General features: G+C 37.4%; 1 protein-coding gene across 3 annotated transcripts in view; it reads right to left on the minus strand.

Moving 5' to 3' along the window:
- Positions 1–4,256: 4,256 nt before the first annotated feature.
- Positions 4,257–15,118, minus strand: part of R3HDM1 (R3H domain containing 1) — a 50,888-nt gene continuing 40,026 nt past the window's right edge. For all 3 annotated transcript variants that reach the window (XM_026040836.1, XM_026040835.1, XM_026040834.1), the window contains 8 exons: positions 14,770–14,918; positions 12,615–12,718; positions 11,805–11,972; positions 8,750–8,919; positions 8,386–8,536; positions 7,342–7,421; positions 6,612–6,696; positions 4,257–5,597 (listed from right to left, as the gene is read on the minus strand). In XM_026040836.1, coding sequence (XP_025896621.1) covers positions 5,227–5,597; positions 6,612–6,696; positions 7,342–7,421; positions 8,386–8,536; positions 8,750–8,919; positions 11,805–11,972; positions 12,615–12,718; positions 14,770–14,918 — 1,278 coding nt within the window. In that variant the 3' untranslated portion in view covers positions 4,257–5,226. The remainder of the gene's footprint in view (positions 5,598–6,611; positions 6,697–7,341; positions 7,422–8,385; positions 8,537–8,749; positions 8,920–11,804; positions 11,973–12,614; positions 12,719–14,769; positions 14,919–15,118) is intronic.

A 15,118-nucleotide genomic window follows, 5' to 3' on the forward strand; every position in this document is an offset into this window, starting at 1 on the left:
GGCAGCAGATTCGCCGCGGGCAAGGAGAAGGGGGCGGCGGCCATGTCGGGTCCGCGCGTGGCGCCCCCCACTCGCCCCCTGCCCGCCACGAAATGGCGGCCGCAGCGGCGCGGGGCTGCCCGGCCTCGGGCCCGCGCGGGGCAGCCACGTCGGGCCCCGAGGGGCTTGTCCCAGCAAGGAGAAAACAGCCTTTTCCCTCATGAATTCTTAGGGGACAAGCTCTGGGAGGAAGGATGGGGGAGACTGGGAAGAGAAGTAAAAGCCCCAGAGGCAGGAAAGGTTCAGGCTCCAGGCCATGGAGTACCTGGCAGCAGCAGTTCAGACAGAAAAAAAAAAAATAAAATCAAGAAGCAGTGACACCCTGGAGAGATAAGACGCTATCATGAAAAGGGGCAAATCAGTCCTAAGAGCAGTATGGAGTAGTTGTCTTTCTCAAGATGGTGCGTGTGGGAAACCCGGTCCACGGTCACGCTGTTGGTTGGGTACGCGGCTCCGCCCACGCGGTTCTGCTGCAGGCAGCCGCGACTGCCCTATTTCTGGCAAAAAGGGGCTTTTTTGTGTGTGCGCATCTTTCCTCAGGGCACCAAGTAGACTAATGTAGCACTGCTAAGGGCCATATGTCAGCATTCAAAAACATAGGTTTTGCAAAGATGAACTGAAATCCATCTCCGTTGCACATGCATATAAAGAGGGGAGACACAACTATCCATAAATAAGAACTCTGCATGTGGATCCAGGGATCCATGGGTTATTTTTTCCCTCTTCTAAGCGAGTTGAAAGGCTTCTCCCCTATCCACCTGGCTTCCCAAATTGCTTCTGATAGCAAGTTGGTGTCACAACTGTTAATAACAGTCTGCCAAAGAGACTCGGSTCCAAATTCCATTTTTACAAGCCTTGGTACCGAAAGATTGCACCTGACTGCTGAGATAGGAACCTACATACCTGCATTCTCTAGTCAGCTAAGAGGCAGCTTCATTTACCTTGGACCATCTATGTAAAGTTTTCAAATTTAAATAGCTACTTTGCCCTGAATTTGCAGACTGAGAGATCTTAAAGGGACTTGATTTTCAGAAATTGGAAATTAGGCTCCTTTGTGGGTTCTGGTCTACACCTGAGAATTCAGGATCCCCAAATGGAGCCATATTAACATTTTGCAGTTTGAACAGTTTTTYGTATCTGCTGACATCACTGGCCAAAGCATTTTAAAGGTGAGCTGAATCAGGATTTCAGCAAGCATGGACCTAACTGAAAGTTAAACTCATTATTTCAAATAACAATCCTCAGGAAGACAGCTAAAGAAACACTGAAGGTATTGAAATAAATCATTCTGAGCTAGAAATAAAGACAATAAAAATTCTTGCTAGAATAATTTTTCCTAACTAGAATAAAAGTGGTTTGATCAGTTTTCTTCAAAACATTCTTTTCCTCAGGGTTAAATACAGGAAATTACAGTCCACACCAATTGCTAGGGAAAAAAACTCCTGGAGCTAAATATATCTTTAGAAAATAAGCTAGTTTGCAATTATAGCTTTTTCCTGAACATTTAAACAAGTTAGTACAAGATTTTCTCAGGCAACAAAACATCAAGATTGTTTAAAACAACCATCATATTGTGAAAGTTTTATGGCAGAAGTGAGTGTCCAAGCATGAAAATAGAACTATTTATCCCACCTCGAGACATGACTTGTATCAGCAGAAAGGAAAAAGGAGGTGGAGCTACTTGTACAGCACAAGAGGAAAAAAAGCTACTCGTAAAAAGCACTTTATGTGTCCATGTACCTTATTCGAGTCTTCAAGCTAAACAATTTTTCTGCTGCTTTGACAAAATTAAATTCCCATCTACATACCAGTGTCCCCATCTGGGTCTTGAAGCACAATGTGGAGACCTCAGTCTTAAAAGACCAGCAACATCAGAGGTGTTTGCAGGTAGAAACACCCAAGGAGTATGGAGTATCAATGCTTCAGTCTCCATTATACCACAGGGCTGCATGTCTGTCTCTGATTTCAACATTAAACTTAGGAACTCACTTAGGAACTCAAGGTGAGATGTATATTATTTACATTTCACTTTATACCAGTCCAGTCYTACCGAAACACAAGGCACATGGGGCTTTAATCTGGCCCCAGACTAAAGGAAGCTGGACAAAAAGGTGTTATGATATGCCTGAATACCAACCTCATGTGCACGTGAGTGCTCCCAGAAAAGAGGGCTTAAATTCTTTTCTGAATTTTGAATGATCATTTCCATTATGCCATCACATTAAGTCTGTTCACAAGTTCAGGAAGGCATTTTATATACAATTATCAAATTAAAAAATAGCTGCCTGCTTTGTACAAGGAAGTTACTAAATTTATTTCCACCGCATTTAAAAGCCATAAGAAATGCTTCCAGTCAACTGAAAATTCCACCATTGCAATATATGGTAAATCCCCACTCAATTCCTCTCATTATTCATTTTAAAATCTACTGCCATGTTAACAGTCAGGAAACTCAGGTTCACTAGTATCAGAACTCTAGCTGAGCACACTCGAGAACACAAATTTTACATACAAATTTCATTTCCTGCCATAAAGTACATTTGTTTGCTTTCCACAACATGATCCAAATCTACATCACAAGTCCAGTGCCTGGGTTGTTGCGTGCAGTCTCTAGGCTTAAGTCTTCTAACTAAAAGGAGGTTAGAAGTGCTAAGACAGCAGAGTAAAAGCCAGGAAAATACTGTACCGCTTTTGTTAGATGAGTTTGGGAGCTAACATCTCCTGAACCCTGTTCAGTTACTTCAGACAGTACCAGATGCCACAAACAACAATCAAACTTTAAAGCAGGAAAGTGTTAGTTTGTGTCCACTTTTGACACCAGTGGCTTTCGACACTTCCAAAATCCTGTGAGTATCTCCAAGTCTCACAGTAGCATGTCCAGATCAAAAATGTAATTGCTCCTATTTAGTAGAAATAAACAGATTCTTAGAAACTATAACTTGTCTATAGGTAGGTATCAGATGTAAGAAGCTCAATAGAATATAAATAACCTATTAACAGCTATATTTTTTTTTATCCTAAGGCAGCTTTCACTCGAGTTTACCACATGGTTAGAATTAAATAGTTGCTGGGAGCAGTTCGTAATCACTGTATTAGCTACCTCTTTTTTTCCTGGATTACGCTCACCTCTCCCATTACATTTTCTTCTTTGTTTGCTACAGGAAAACTTACCAAAAGCAGCAAGTCGTGCAGCATCCTCTGAGAAAGCTTGGGTTTGATGGTCTCTTTTCTTACGTTACTCAAAATGAGTGGAAACTGCTCGCTATGGATTCTATTTTCTATCAGAAATCTTGTCCTGGAGTTCTTTAGCCACTGTTCACAGGTTGTGAACAGCTGTTCTTACAGACCTTTTGTCTGGCAGTAACTTTTACAAGGATTAAAACCATATGGGCCTGACATTGAGTATTTTACCTGTGCTTCAGCATAGCATACAAGTCTAAGTTGAGCTTTAGTTAAATGAATGCCTGCCTGTACAGCATTGCAGGAAAAAAAATAAAATTAAAAAAATAAAAATCAAGTCTCATTTGCCAATCTGTTAAGCTGTAGTGTTCCCAGGAAAATCAGTTTTCTGATTAATTTGATTCTGCTTAAATCAYATTAAGCATGTAAGATTAAACAGGAATAGGGCAGTTCTTGCCACTTCATGCGTTTCTGTTTAAGTGTCATGTCAGAATCTTTGATATAAAAAATTAATGTGAATTAGGGCAACTGAATTTGTATTCACCTGTCTATATTATGAATTTTAAACATAACTTACGCCTTGGGTTTTTGGGCTTACAGCGGTTACAGCAGTATCTTTAGCAAAGCTACAGCTGCAAGTGAACAGAGCAAATCACCCACTGAGTTGTCTTATCAAGTCAATGCCTGTGACAGAGAGACGCAACAGGAGCAGCCCCTTCTAGGCTATGATTAATTTCTTTGTCTTTTTACTTTGAGGGGAACATATAAAAAAAATCAAAGGAGAGAATAACTTATATTTCAATAATAAGAAAAGAGACAGTGGTTCTCTGAAAGTTCTAATATTTATAGTATTTTGAAGTTTCTTCTTTCTCACATATAAAGGGAACCTAACCCTTCAGAGGATGTTCATCCAGTCCAGGAGACTCAKAGAAGTTTAAACAAGTGCACTGAAAAAGTTGGTGTTTGTAAACATTTATTTCTCTTGAACTGAAAAAGGCTTGCATCAGCACACATTGTACAGCCTTGCAAATTACACAGAAATTGAAAAAAGGTTTCTTGTCTCATTTGTATGTGCAATGAATCTTTTGATGTCCAGTGATCCTCTGCAAATGATGAAAACTTAAACCATTAAAGAGGGTTCCAGCACTTATCAAACACAATTATCTTTGCGTGAAAAAGAAGAGAGATCCATACTGGTGGGAACACAATTAAAGTGCAAACATTCTGTCACTTGTGAAGATACATTTCAGTTTCTTCACACTTTTGCTAAAAAGAACAAATATTAAAATGTGATTCTGTGAACATTCTTTATAATCTATTCATATTCCCCTTTATATATTTATCTTGCTGGATCAGAAAGAAAATCCTTCAAGGGTACACACATACTTGTAAATTCTTTTGACATTGCTTGAATGAATCTCAAAAGAAAAATGACATCTAAGGAATTAACTAGTTACTAAAATTATATTAAAAAAACAACACACACACGCACATATACGCAAAGGAAAAGGAACAGGTTAACTTGAAGATTTGGGGTAGTTTCTTAGAAAACAGTGTTAATTCCTTGAAAATGGTTCTCTCCACCCTCTCCCCCAGGTTCCTGCCTTGGAACGGATAGCTGTGTGCTGGCAGTGAAAAGGGATTATAAAATACAAATCTGAACATGGGTATTTGTTACGAACATTTGCTGTACAATAGAACTTTAGATCTGATACAAGAATTGAGAAATATAAAACAAAACTACTATAAAAGTGAGGGGATTTTAACAGCATTCCTTACAGAAAGCTGCCTTTCTGTCTCAAAGATGATTGCTTGCTATTGTCTGGGATTAACTCTGTACTTTTTTTTYCCTTCATCTTGCTGGATCACTGGGTTATTCTTCAATGGCTAATATGACAAAACATCCCAGGAGTCTCTATGAAGAGAGCAGAAACCCCATAACATCAAGCCAATCAAGGAGGGAAGGACATGGAAGTAGTAAAGGCTGAGTGTCCACTGATGTAACTGCTACTGAGAACTAGCCCTTTCCAGAACGTGAAAGTCGTAGTGCTTCTTGCTCGTTCTCAGCCTGAACTTGTTAACTGAGGTACTGCTTTGTTTCTTCAATGCGTTCTGAGCAGCTGTCATTGTAGGGAACGTAGCCAGAACTGTGTAAGTGGAGGCCAAGTCACTAGGTTTGGACGGCTCAGTGTTCGCGTTATTATCTCCACTGTTACAGTGACGACGATGCTGCTGCTGCTGCTGCGTTTGTAGACACTGGGAATCCCTCAGCCACCGAATCTTGGCACCAACTTTAAAAAGTTCTCCAAATAGTTTTTCTGCTTCCATACGAGTTATTCCTTCCGGTAGTTCAGTGATTTCTAACACTTTTCCCACAACTGAAACAAGAAGAACATTAAATTAGGAATGTTTATGGCACTAAAGATACATAAAGCACAAATCAACAGTGAGTAAATGTATCCTGCCCTCTGCCATTCAGTTGTTGTCACATACRCTGTCATTTCATTTCTGGTGCTTTAGAGAACTTTTTGCTTTCACATTTAGCACCATGTACAAGTATAGAAACAAAAGCTTAGAAGAGAAGTTAGACAAAGGCCCCTCAAAAGAAAACAAAGGAAAAAAATTATATGTACACCTAATTTGGCAGCAGGTTTAAAAACTCTTAATAACTTCTGACAGTCTTACAGAAGACTGGTCTTATCTTCTGACCAATAAACTGTTAGGAAAAAATGATTTATGCTTACATTGTGGGGGAAAAAGTTTGCAATAGGTAACATTTCTTTCCAGTAAAGATTTGAAGACTGCACATGTCCAGTTTAATTTGCATGACATTTCTACCAACTCCAAAGAGCTCATCTATAGGTACTCTGGGAAATTAAACCAGAGCTCAGCATGAGCCTGAGCATGCCTTAACACCAGTAGGCTTACTGGCTCCCCCAAATCCGTGTGCTTATTTATATCAGAAAGGGACAGGGGAGAGGGAACGCAGAAGCATCTATGTGGTCTGTGTATGACTTCAAGTTTCATGCAAGTAAAAGGAAGTRAAGGTTCTGCACATTTAATGCAATATTAGAAAGCAGTATTGTCTGGTAACTTATGTTCAGTAAACTGAAAACCTTTTTCCTTCTCTCTCTCTCTCTCGATGAAGTCTTCTTCCCTCCATCCTTATTTTTTCCAGCATTTGCCTTGTCCATTTTTGTCCAATTACCCTTTTTTTCGCCCCCCTTATCCTCTATACTTTTCTTGCTACTCCCAGATTTGTCATCATAATTCACCAYATGAGATAATAATAATAAAAAACACTACCACACCCTACATACATTTCAGCTGTCTCTGCTCTGTTCTGATTAATCCATTCTGTTGGAGGACTGGGTCAATCAGCAATTCTATACCTGGTTCTCCAGCACCAAAGTCTGCCGACGCAGCCTTCTTTGCTGTCTTCTTTCCCCTGTTTCCATGTCTGTTTCCAGGTTGACACTGGAAAGATGGATATAAGCACATACTTGATTGACACTGTATCAGTTTGTAAAATTTCATTATCAGCTCAACAAGAGATGGTGCCGAAGAATAGCYGGAGATGGTGCCAAAGAAGGGCTCCACACTGCAGTGGCACCAAAAAGATCTTTGGACCCAATATTAGTTTAGCAAACATGCAGTGTCAGGCTTGTTCAAGCCATGGCTTCACAAGAAAAATAAAGAGGGGGGAAAAAAAAAAGAAAAAAGATCAAACACCTCTTTGTTTAGAAGTATCCATATGTATCTTTTACTTTTTGAAGTTGTTAAATAAAACTGGAGGAAAAAAATATTTAAGCACACATTACCTCTCTGATTTTTTGGAACTGTTAGCAAATCAAACAAACTATGCTGTGCCTTGTATCTTCTTTTGCAGGTTGAAATTTAAGAAAATTGTAAAAAAGCTAGATTTCAAAATAATATTTTTCACTGTTTTTGAAACAAAAGACAATGGGAAGACTCAATCACAGAACAAAACTGCTACTGAAAAGCAGTTACCTTCCAATCATTACATTCCTAGTGTATTAATATATTGCTCTGCTCACAGCTATAGCAGTGGCAGTCCTGAATTATTCTTTTCAGTGTGGCCAGGAGAAAGTTTTTTCTTACCTGTTGGCTTGTTACTTGTCCACGTAATAAAGGTGGATTGTATTGCAGGGGCTGGCCAAGCAATGGGTATCTTGTATCTCCTTAAAGAGAGGGGTAATTTTTGCAATAAAAGTGGAAAACAGCAATTACGCAATGATTATGCATGTCTAAAGACAATAAGGTTTTCTTTATCAAAAGGAAACATGAACTCCACCCCCCCTCTCCCCCCCCCGTAATTCTACCTTATTCTCTATCACTCATTTTTTAAAAATAGATCCATTAGCTTTTAGCTTAGAAACTATATCAGGACACCCTTAATCAGTGACAAGAAGGTGATGTCCATGTTCTTTTTTCTTTTACCATTTATTTTTAAACATCATCAATATTCATATCCCTGAAAATTCTGTCTACTGTTCTTCTACTACTAGGGCAGCAGAGGACTGATACTCTTCTACAAGGAATTTCTCATATCTTTGGATGGGAGAACCTAAAGGAGGATAACAGAACTATTTATTACTATTTGAAATAGCAGTATTGGCTAGAGGTTCCAGACCCACAATGACAGTGTTATTAGGGAGGACTTAATTCATACTGGTTTGATTCAGTGCACTATCAAAAAACAAGAGTTTGGMAGATAATTTATCTTAACTGAATTAAGTTTCTTTGTCTTTTCCCTCCATTATTTGGCTTTGTAATTCTTAAGCTTGGTCTTAAATTGCATCATTTTAAACAGTGTAAAATTTCTTGATTTATAGTTAAAAATTAAAGCAAAGTTATGTCAAACATCAATAGGACTTACAACGCTGAAATGAGAAATTCCACACATGAGAAACATAGAGGGTTATAAAAGCTCTCCCAACAACACAAAGATTAATCGTTTTGAGAATATGGGAGCTGGTGCAGAAAGAAGGATGTGTTTTTTTTTATGCGGTGAAGAGTGCCTAATTCTGATCTTACTTCAAAAGCATTACTAAAAAGTGAACCCATTTATCTGAAAATTCTYATATAAATTATTAAAGAAACAAAATTATAGAAAAAACACATTTTGGTTAACTGAAAATATACCTTGTCCGGRAACAAAAGGTCTAGAAAACTGGGGCACAATAGAAAGAGGTGTTAAAGTGGRACGGATGTTCTTCATATTTGATAGCTGAACTGGTGCTGGTGATTGGGCCGGTGAGGTGACAGGACTACCTAGTTGAGGACTATGCTGCAACTACAAGAAAGATAATGCCAAGAAGTTAGTGTTTAAAAATATATTTTGTTGAATGAGCTACATAATACCTATAACATTCAAACATGGGAAACAAAGTTAAAGTAGTTGTAATAAGTACTATTAGCAAAGATTTACTTTCTCCAAAAGAACTTAAGACATGCCAAAATGCAATTTATAGATAGCATATGATTTGCAAAAAGCCAAACCTCATACCTGTGGGGCACTGTCTAAAGTGCTAAATTCTGTGGACTTCTGCCCTCTTTGATGATCACAGTAATATTTATTGTGTTTCCACTGTGGAGGTGAATGGTTCCGAGGCTGGGCATTGTTGGGTATATTTAGTTGCATCATTACTACTCCTCCACCTGGTGGTGGTGCTACTGCTATAACACAAGAAACAAGGTGATACTGTTAGCTCACTTCAATTTTCATTTTAGCAGAGCAGATGTGAATTAAAAAAAAAGCAAATAATATAATGAACATTTTTCAAGGTATATTGCTGAATACTAGGAAACTAGAGCAGTGTCTTCTGTACCGTTACACTTCTGTTAGCAGATAAATCTTTGATGGATAATACAGAAGGCTTCTCAGAAATGTAAAAACATTGAAATTCATTATTGAGAATATTTTTTAAACAAAGCATTTAATTTACGTGAAAGTACTTAGCATTAGTTAGTACAATGCATCAATGAACAGGTCATAAAAAATAAGCAGTATTTAAAAATACAAATTACACATTTCAGCAGCAATATAGACTCAAAATATTTTCTCCAACACAGTATCACACATCATAAAAACATAGAATTATTCTTTATAGCAAAACAAGGCTAATTTAGCCTCATGGAAAATTAGTTTCTACATGCACTCATTTTTCTGGACAAAGATTGTAAATCTTRTCCTGTACCACTCTGTCACTGTGGAAGCTACAGAAGTTCCCAAGTGACASGGAGAACAGTTGTTCAGTGAGGCTTCGTGTGAGGAGCTCAGCGAGAGCCTATGTGCAAGTGACTCCCCTTGGGCTTGGCCTCTAGGCAGTTTATATCTTGTCTTGTCCACTTCTAATTAGTTGTTTGTCATTTCCTTTCCCTGCTCTAGCCACTAACTCTTTACATAACTTCTCAAAAACCACAATTGAAATATATGGGGTTTAAAAATAATTTAGTCATCCAGCTTTAAAGAGAGATGAGTCTTCTTATTTCACCATCCAGTACATTTTCAGACACAAGCCAGACACAAGATGAATGTATTTTTTAAATGAKTTTTTTACACTACTCATACTCCCCTAAAAGAAACAATTTGACTCTTTAGAAAAACGAACTGAACAACAAAAACGTACATCATTCTGCTAAACCTATATTAACTTTTTTAAGTTGTCTTCTGAAATATTTACCATCTGGTATTTATCAAAACATAGAAAATAATAATARCAAATGCTCTCAACACCTATTTTCTTTTGTAATCAACTATCAGAAGATTTTCAACGGCAAGAACGAACTATTATGGATGGAAATGAAAGCATCAGATATCTGGTCAACTTTAGCAGAGAATGTAGATTAAAGAGTCATTGTTCTGTCCCCTCAGCACACTGGTTGTGAATGCTCCCATTTTGCCATATGCCAACAAGGCTACTTAATCAGAGTAATTTCTATAACCATTTCCAAATAGCAAAATCATATATTTAGATAYTATGCAAAGTTAAAATGTACCAGGTAATTACTACATTTTGCACAAGAAAACGGATTCTGTATTTTATTCACAGTATCCACATTTTATGAACTGCATACAATTTTTTTTTTATTGCTTTATAATACATTTATATTTTAATCTTCAACGCTCAGCATACTATATTCAATATTAGCATACTACCGTTTTGGGCTTTTTTCCTCTATTCCATGACATCCGAACACCTAATAAAAATGCCTTTCAAAAAAAATCACAGTATCATTTCTTAACACAAACAAACCCACCCCACTGTCACAACCTCAACATGCCATTTGAATTGCAAAGTGAAGTTTGTGTATCCAGAAAGACAGATTTTGTTTTTTCCCTACTAGTTCCATACCATTTCAATAAATGGAAATAAAAATAATTGTTTTCTTGAGCTTGCTGAAGGAGCAAAGCCTCAGAGGGGACATAAGTCACCTTGCAGACACTTCATCGGTGATCAAAATGTTTAAGAAAGGAAACTTGTTAAAAAAAAAGTCTTGAAAGGCGTCCAGATTAGATCCTCTATAATAATAATAATAATAATAATAATAATAATAATAAAATTTAAAAAGTAAAATAAAAAACATAGAAAAAAATACCACTAAGTTTCCTGTCTCTGTATGTTCTCATCATCCTTAATCACTCTGATTCATCACCTCAACAGCACTGTTGCAGTGCCATTTAAATTCTGTCAATACTTGCTCTATGTCACMAACGAATTCCCCTTCTGCAAACTTCTTGAAATCACAGAAATTAACAAATTTGAATCAAGCCTTCAACAAAACTGCCTAAACCAAAAATATGAAGACAGGGTGGAAAAACAAGCAATAGCAAGTCCAGTTTTAGACACACTGAAATGACAGTCTTCAAGACCTGCTACCAAAGAAATTTCAAGGAGCAACAGCACCACGCCTGTACATCAACTAAAATACACTGCTAAAACACCAGCTACCTTGTCATTTAACTGCCTATTAACTATTTACTAATGAACAGGCTAAAAATACTTTACAAGATAAACACTGACAAGAAAAATCACATTTATATTGGAATCTAGGTCATTGACCCAGGGTTGTTTAAACTGCTGTTTGCTTGCACAATACAGATAGAAATATTTGAGATTCAAGCTTTTTTTGGCAACCCAGTCTGTAACTCATCTAATTTCCTATCAGTAAAAGAAGGACAAAACCAGTATGATTATAGGATTGTTCTATAGCTTCCTTACTTACAGTCTAACCCTAATGCCTAGAATTCCCYGAGTAGTCTGCCAATGAGAGTTGCAGACAGTAATTCACAGGACACAGAAGTTCAGGTACTAGCACTTACAAACATTTTGTGGGTGTAACAAGCACTGTATCAAAGCTGTTTTCACACCCCATTGAGGATGCTTTTATGCACTTAAGAATCACCCAAATACCTTGGAGATCACAGCATTTTGAACTTGGTTCACAAGTGTTCAAAAAAAGGGCACTCAGGTCAATTCTATCAGCCTGGAAATCGAGCTGATAACTCACAATAGATTTCTAGACAGAACGGCTTAAAATAAAACCCTACTAAAATATACCTTTTATGGGCTGCATGATGGAAAGACCAGTGGGCGAACTTTTACAGGATGAGGGTGAAGACACTATGCTGTAGTGCACAATGGAAGCAGCCTGTTGCGGCTTTGATTTTGATGAAGGTGGCAATAATGTAGGAGGTGATGGCTTCCGACTTGAATGGTTGTTATAAACTATGGAAGTAAAAGCAGTCAATAAGGCTACTATTAAAGACAAAAATGAATAAACAAACAGAAGCCACAAAGCAAAAAAAGCAGCACCACACATCAACACACTTAACTATTTCATTTCCCCTTGCAAGACATCCAAAGAGCTATTTTTCCTCTCTATCTCTACTGAATAATGCCTAATTTTTTTCATGCTTTTCTTTCCAGCAGCTCTTGGTAAAAGCATACACACACACACAGCTCCTGGTTTATTCAAACAAATAACCTTGAATGTTTTTTGAGCAGAGGAGCCACAGTGATTTTAGCTCTATCAGATGAAGCYCCAAATCTCAAATTTTTCAGACCTGTAGCACTACTTCAGAAGTCGTTCTCCTGAGTCTGTTTTTATTACTGTCTTCCTTTCACAACTCACAAGCATACTAGAAGTCATTCTGATGCATATTATTCAATTCTAGGTAATTTGAGAGTTTTCAACAATTAAGAAATCAAGCTGCCCCCAGTACAACTTAAAAATTACGAAATACAGAAAGGAATAATACTTAACTCTAAATCACATCCTTCATAGCAAATATYCAACTACTCAGCATAATAACAGCAAGAAACATTTGAAGTTATTCAAAAAAAAAAAAACCCTGCTTATTCCCAAACCTGCACACTGCTGTCCTTGAAGCTGCTGTGAGTTGCATGGTGACGATGTTCTAGGAAACTGTATCTGCTCTGATCCGGGAGGCTGCAAATATCCTACTGATGAACTGTAATAAAAATAATTGAAAAAAAAAAATCACTAATACGAAAGAATCTGTGCAATACTGCTTTCAATCATGGCTGCTGCATTAGTCATTTGYACATACTGCAGATGAAATAACTTTATAATCTTTTCCCTCAACTTTTCCCAGAATCTGTTTATTTTTTTCCTTAGGAACTAAGTTTAAGAAAAAATCTCTATCTCTTCATAAACCATATCTGATCACTATAGAAATTGCCGTGAGGTTTCAGCTGCWGTCTCTCAGCTGGAGCTTCGTCCCAAGCAGGTGCTCCAGGGCAGACTGCGAACACAATGAGCAGCTCCAGCGCAGAGCAACGCACCTTAAATGGATGTCTGTGGTGACTGCCTTGCCATGGCTCAAATGGGCTTGCTGAATAGGTGGAGGGGGGAAATGAAAAATAACCTGTCATTGAAGAAGTTTCAAGCAGATGGAATCTTCAAGTGKTTGTGACATCTATGGAAAGTACAACTTTAAAAGTTCATTTATGCCAGATATTATTCATGCATTCAGGGGATAGAAAGCTAAGTGACATAGTCAACTTCTATCATACTACCAGCTTCTTGCTTTATAGAAATACACAAGCTCAAGAAAACTCATTTACAARGTATCAGTGAGATGCATGATAAAATTTAATCATATGCTTAAAAATATCTGCTGAATGGGACAGGCTACAGAGCAACAATTTAAATAAAATTTCCAWTTTCTAGATGCCACACTGGTGTTCAGCTTTGCAGTTACACAGCTGCCTGGTAGCATGCACATCTGTGCAARAAGTGGGAACTCTGAAGGCAAGTCTTTCTTTTGAAACACGCTACTGACAGAGTTAGAATATCAGCTAGATGAAATACAGGATCATAAGAGGTAAAAGAAAAATCTAGCAGGAAGGATACAGTTTTTTTTTAAATAATTCCAAGGTGTGGGGGAAAAACATGGGTATAATTCTGTTGGCTATATCACCATTAACTATGTCTTCACAGGCAATTTGTSCTGTTCTTCGCCCCATAGATAATTATACAATTTTAACTAAAGTGCCCCATTTAAGCAGGCAAAACTCAGTACAACTGAAACAGATGATTTCACAGCTGCATGAAACAGTTTATTTCATAGCTGCACATGAAATATGCAGATTCGCACAGCTTCCCACATGTCTACAGATTATAGTTTTACTTTCAATAGTGACTGATGGACTTGAAAATATTCATCCCCTGCAGAACAACATTGTACCTTCCTTGTCCAAGCACTCCAGCCTACCTATTTTGGTAGCAGCAAGATGCTGCCTCAGTATTTTAGACTGCTCTATATTTAAAAACAAAAAAAAATTTCCCTCCCAATATTTTCCTCAAAATATTTTCTCTGCACTCACAGAAGGGTGAAGCTCTGTTGTTAAACAGGATGAAGAACTTCATACTGTTACTTCAAATTTAAATCCAAGAAGACAAAGTAAAGGAAGATTTTTGAAAAGCGTTAATYCTGATTAATTGTCATAGACATTTACCTGCTCTCTCATCAATATTCATATCATTAAGACAGAGAGATGTCTGTACACATAGACCAACTTGCTGCTATCAAAGTTAAAAAAGTTGTTTTTCAAACAAAATCTGAACACATAAAAAAGTATTCCTATACTCCTTTCATAGTCAGGTTTGTGCCAGCAAGTTTGATTAGCTACATCAAGAAAATAAGCTAAGCTCCTTTCAGACAATCCTCCACAAAAGGAAGAAATTAACAGTCTATTTCTGGGGACTCAAAATCTTTTCTCTATCCCTTCTTAAAGTAGCATCTTTGACTAAACCAGTAAATAAAGTCAGTCATCCTAARTGTTATTGTAAAATGATGTTTCATATAAGGATGTGTATGAAAGGAGCAGACAAAAATAAAACTTAGGACGATATTATGAYAAACTGTTGATAAATATGAGATGGAAATTTGCTTTGCAGTAAACAAGTCCAATTAAAGCAGCATTTATTATTTTAGTTGATTGGAGAAAACAAAAACAAGAAGTGTTGCTGAAGATTAATTAATGGAGCTAAACTCACCTTAAATTATTCTGTTGACCTGATGGAATGACGCTATAGTAAACTGGCATTCCTGTTGCTGGCAATCCTTGATTTGACTGACTGGGTATTAAAACAGGCTGCTGATATGTCTGCTGGGGCACGGCTTGGGAACCTTGAGGCATGGAAACCTAAAATTGAGAGCATATTCAGACTTTCTTCTGCAGACAAAGTTTTCTTCTACTTYCTGACCATTATCCAGGTATATAAAGAAATACAAACATCAAGAAATACACACTGAGYTAATTCCTTCTTACCATTAAGGCAACAATCTATCCTAGAACATTACTTATTTGCTAATCTAACTACATACTCCATTTTCATTAATTTA

The sequence above is a fragment of the Nothoprocta perdicaria genome, unplaced genomic scaffold, assembly GCF_003342845.1.
Source record: "Nothoprocta perdicaria isolate Ctin4 unplaced genomic scaffold, notPer1 scaffold_27, whole genome shotgun sequence".
Taxonomy (NCBI): domain Eukaryota; kingdom Metazoa; phylum Chordata; class Aves; order Tinamiformes; family Tinamidae; genus Nothoprocta; species Nothoprocta perdicaria.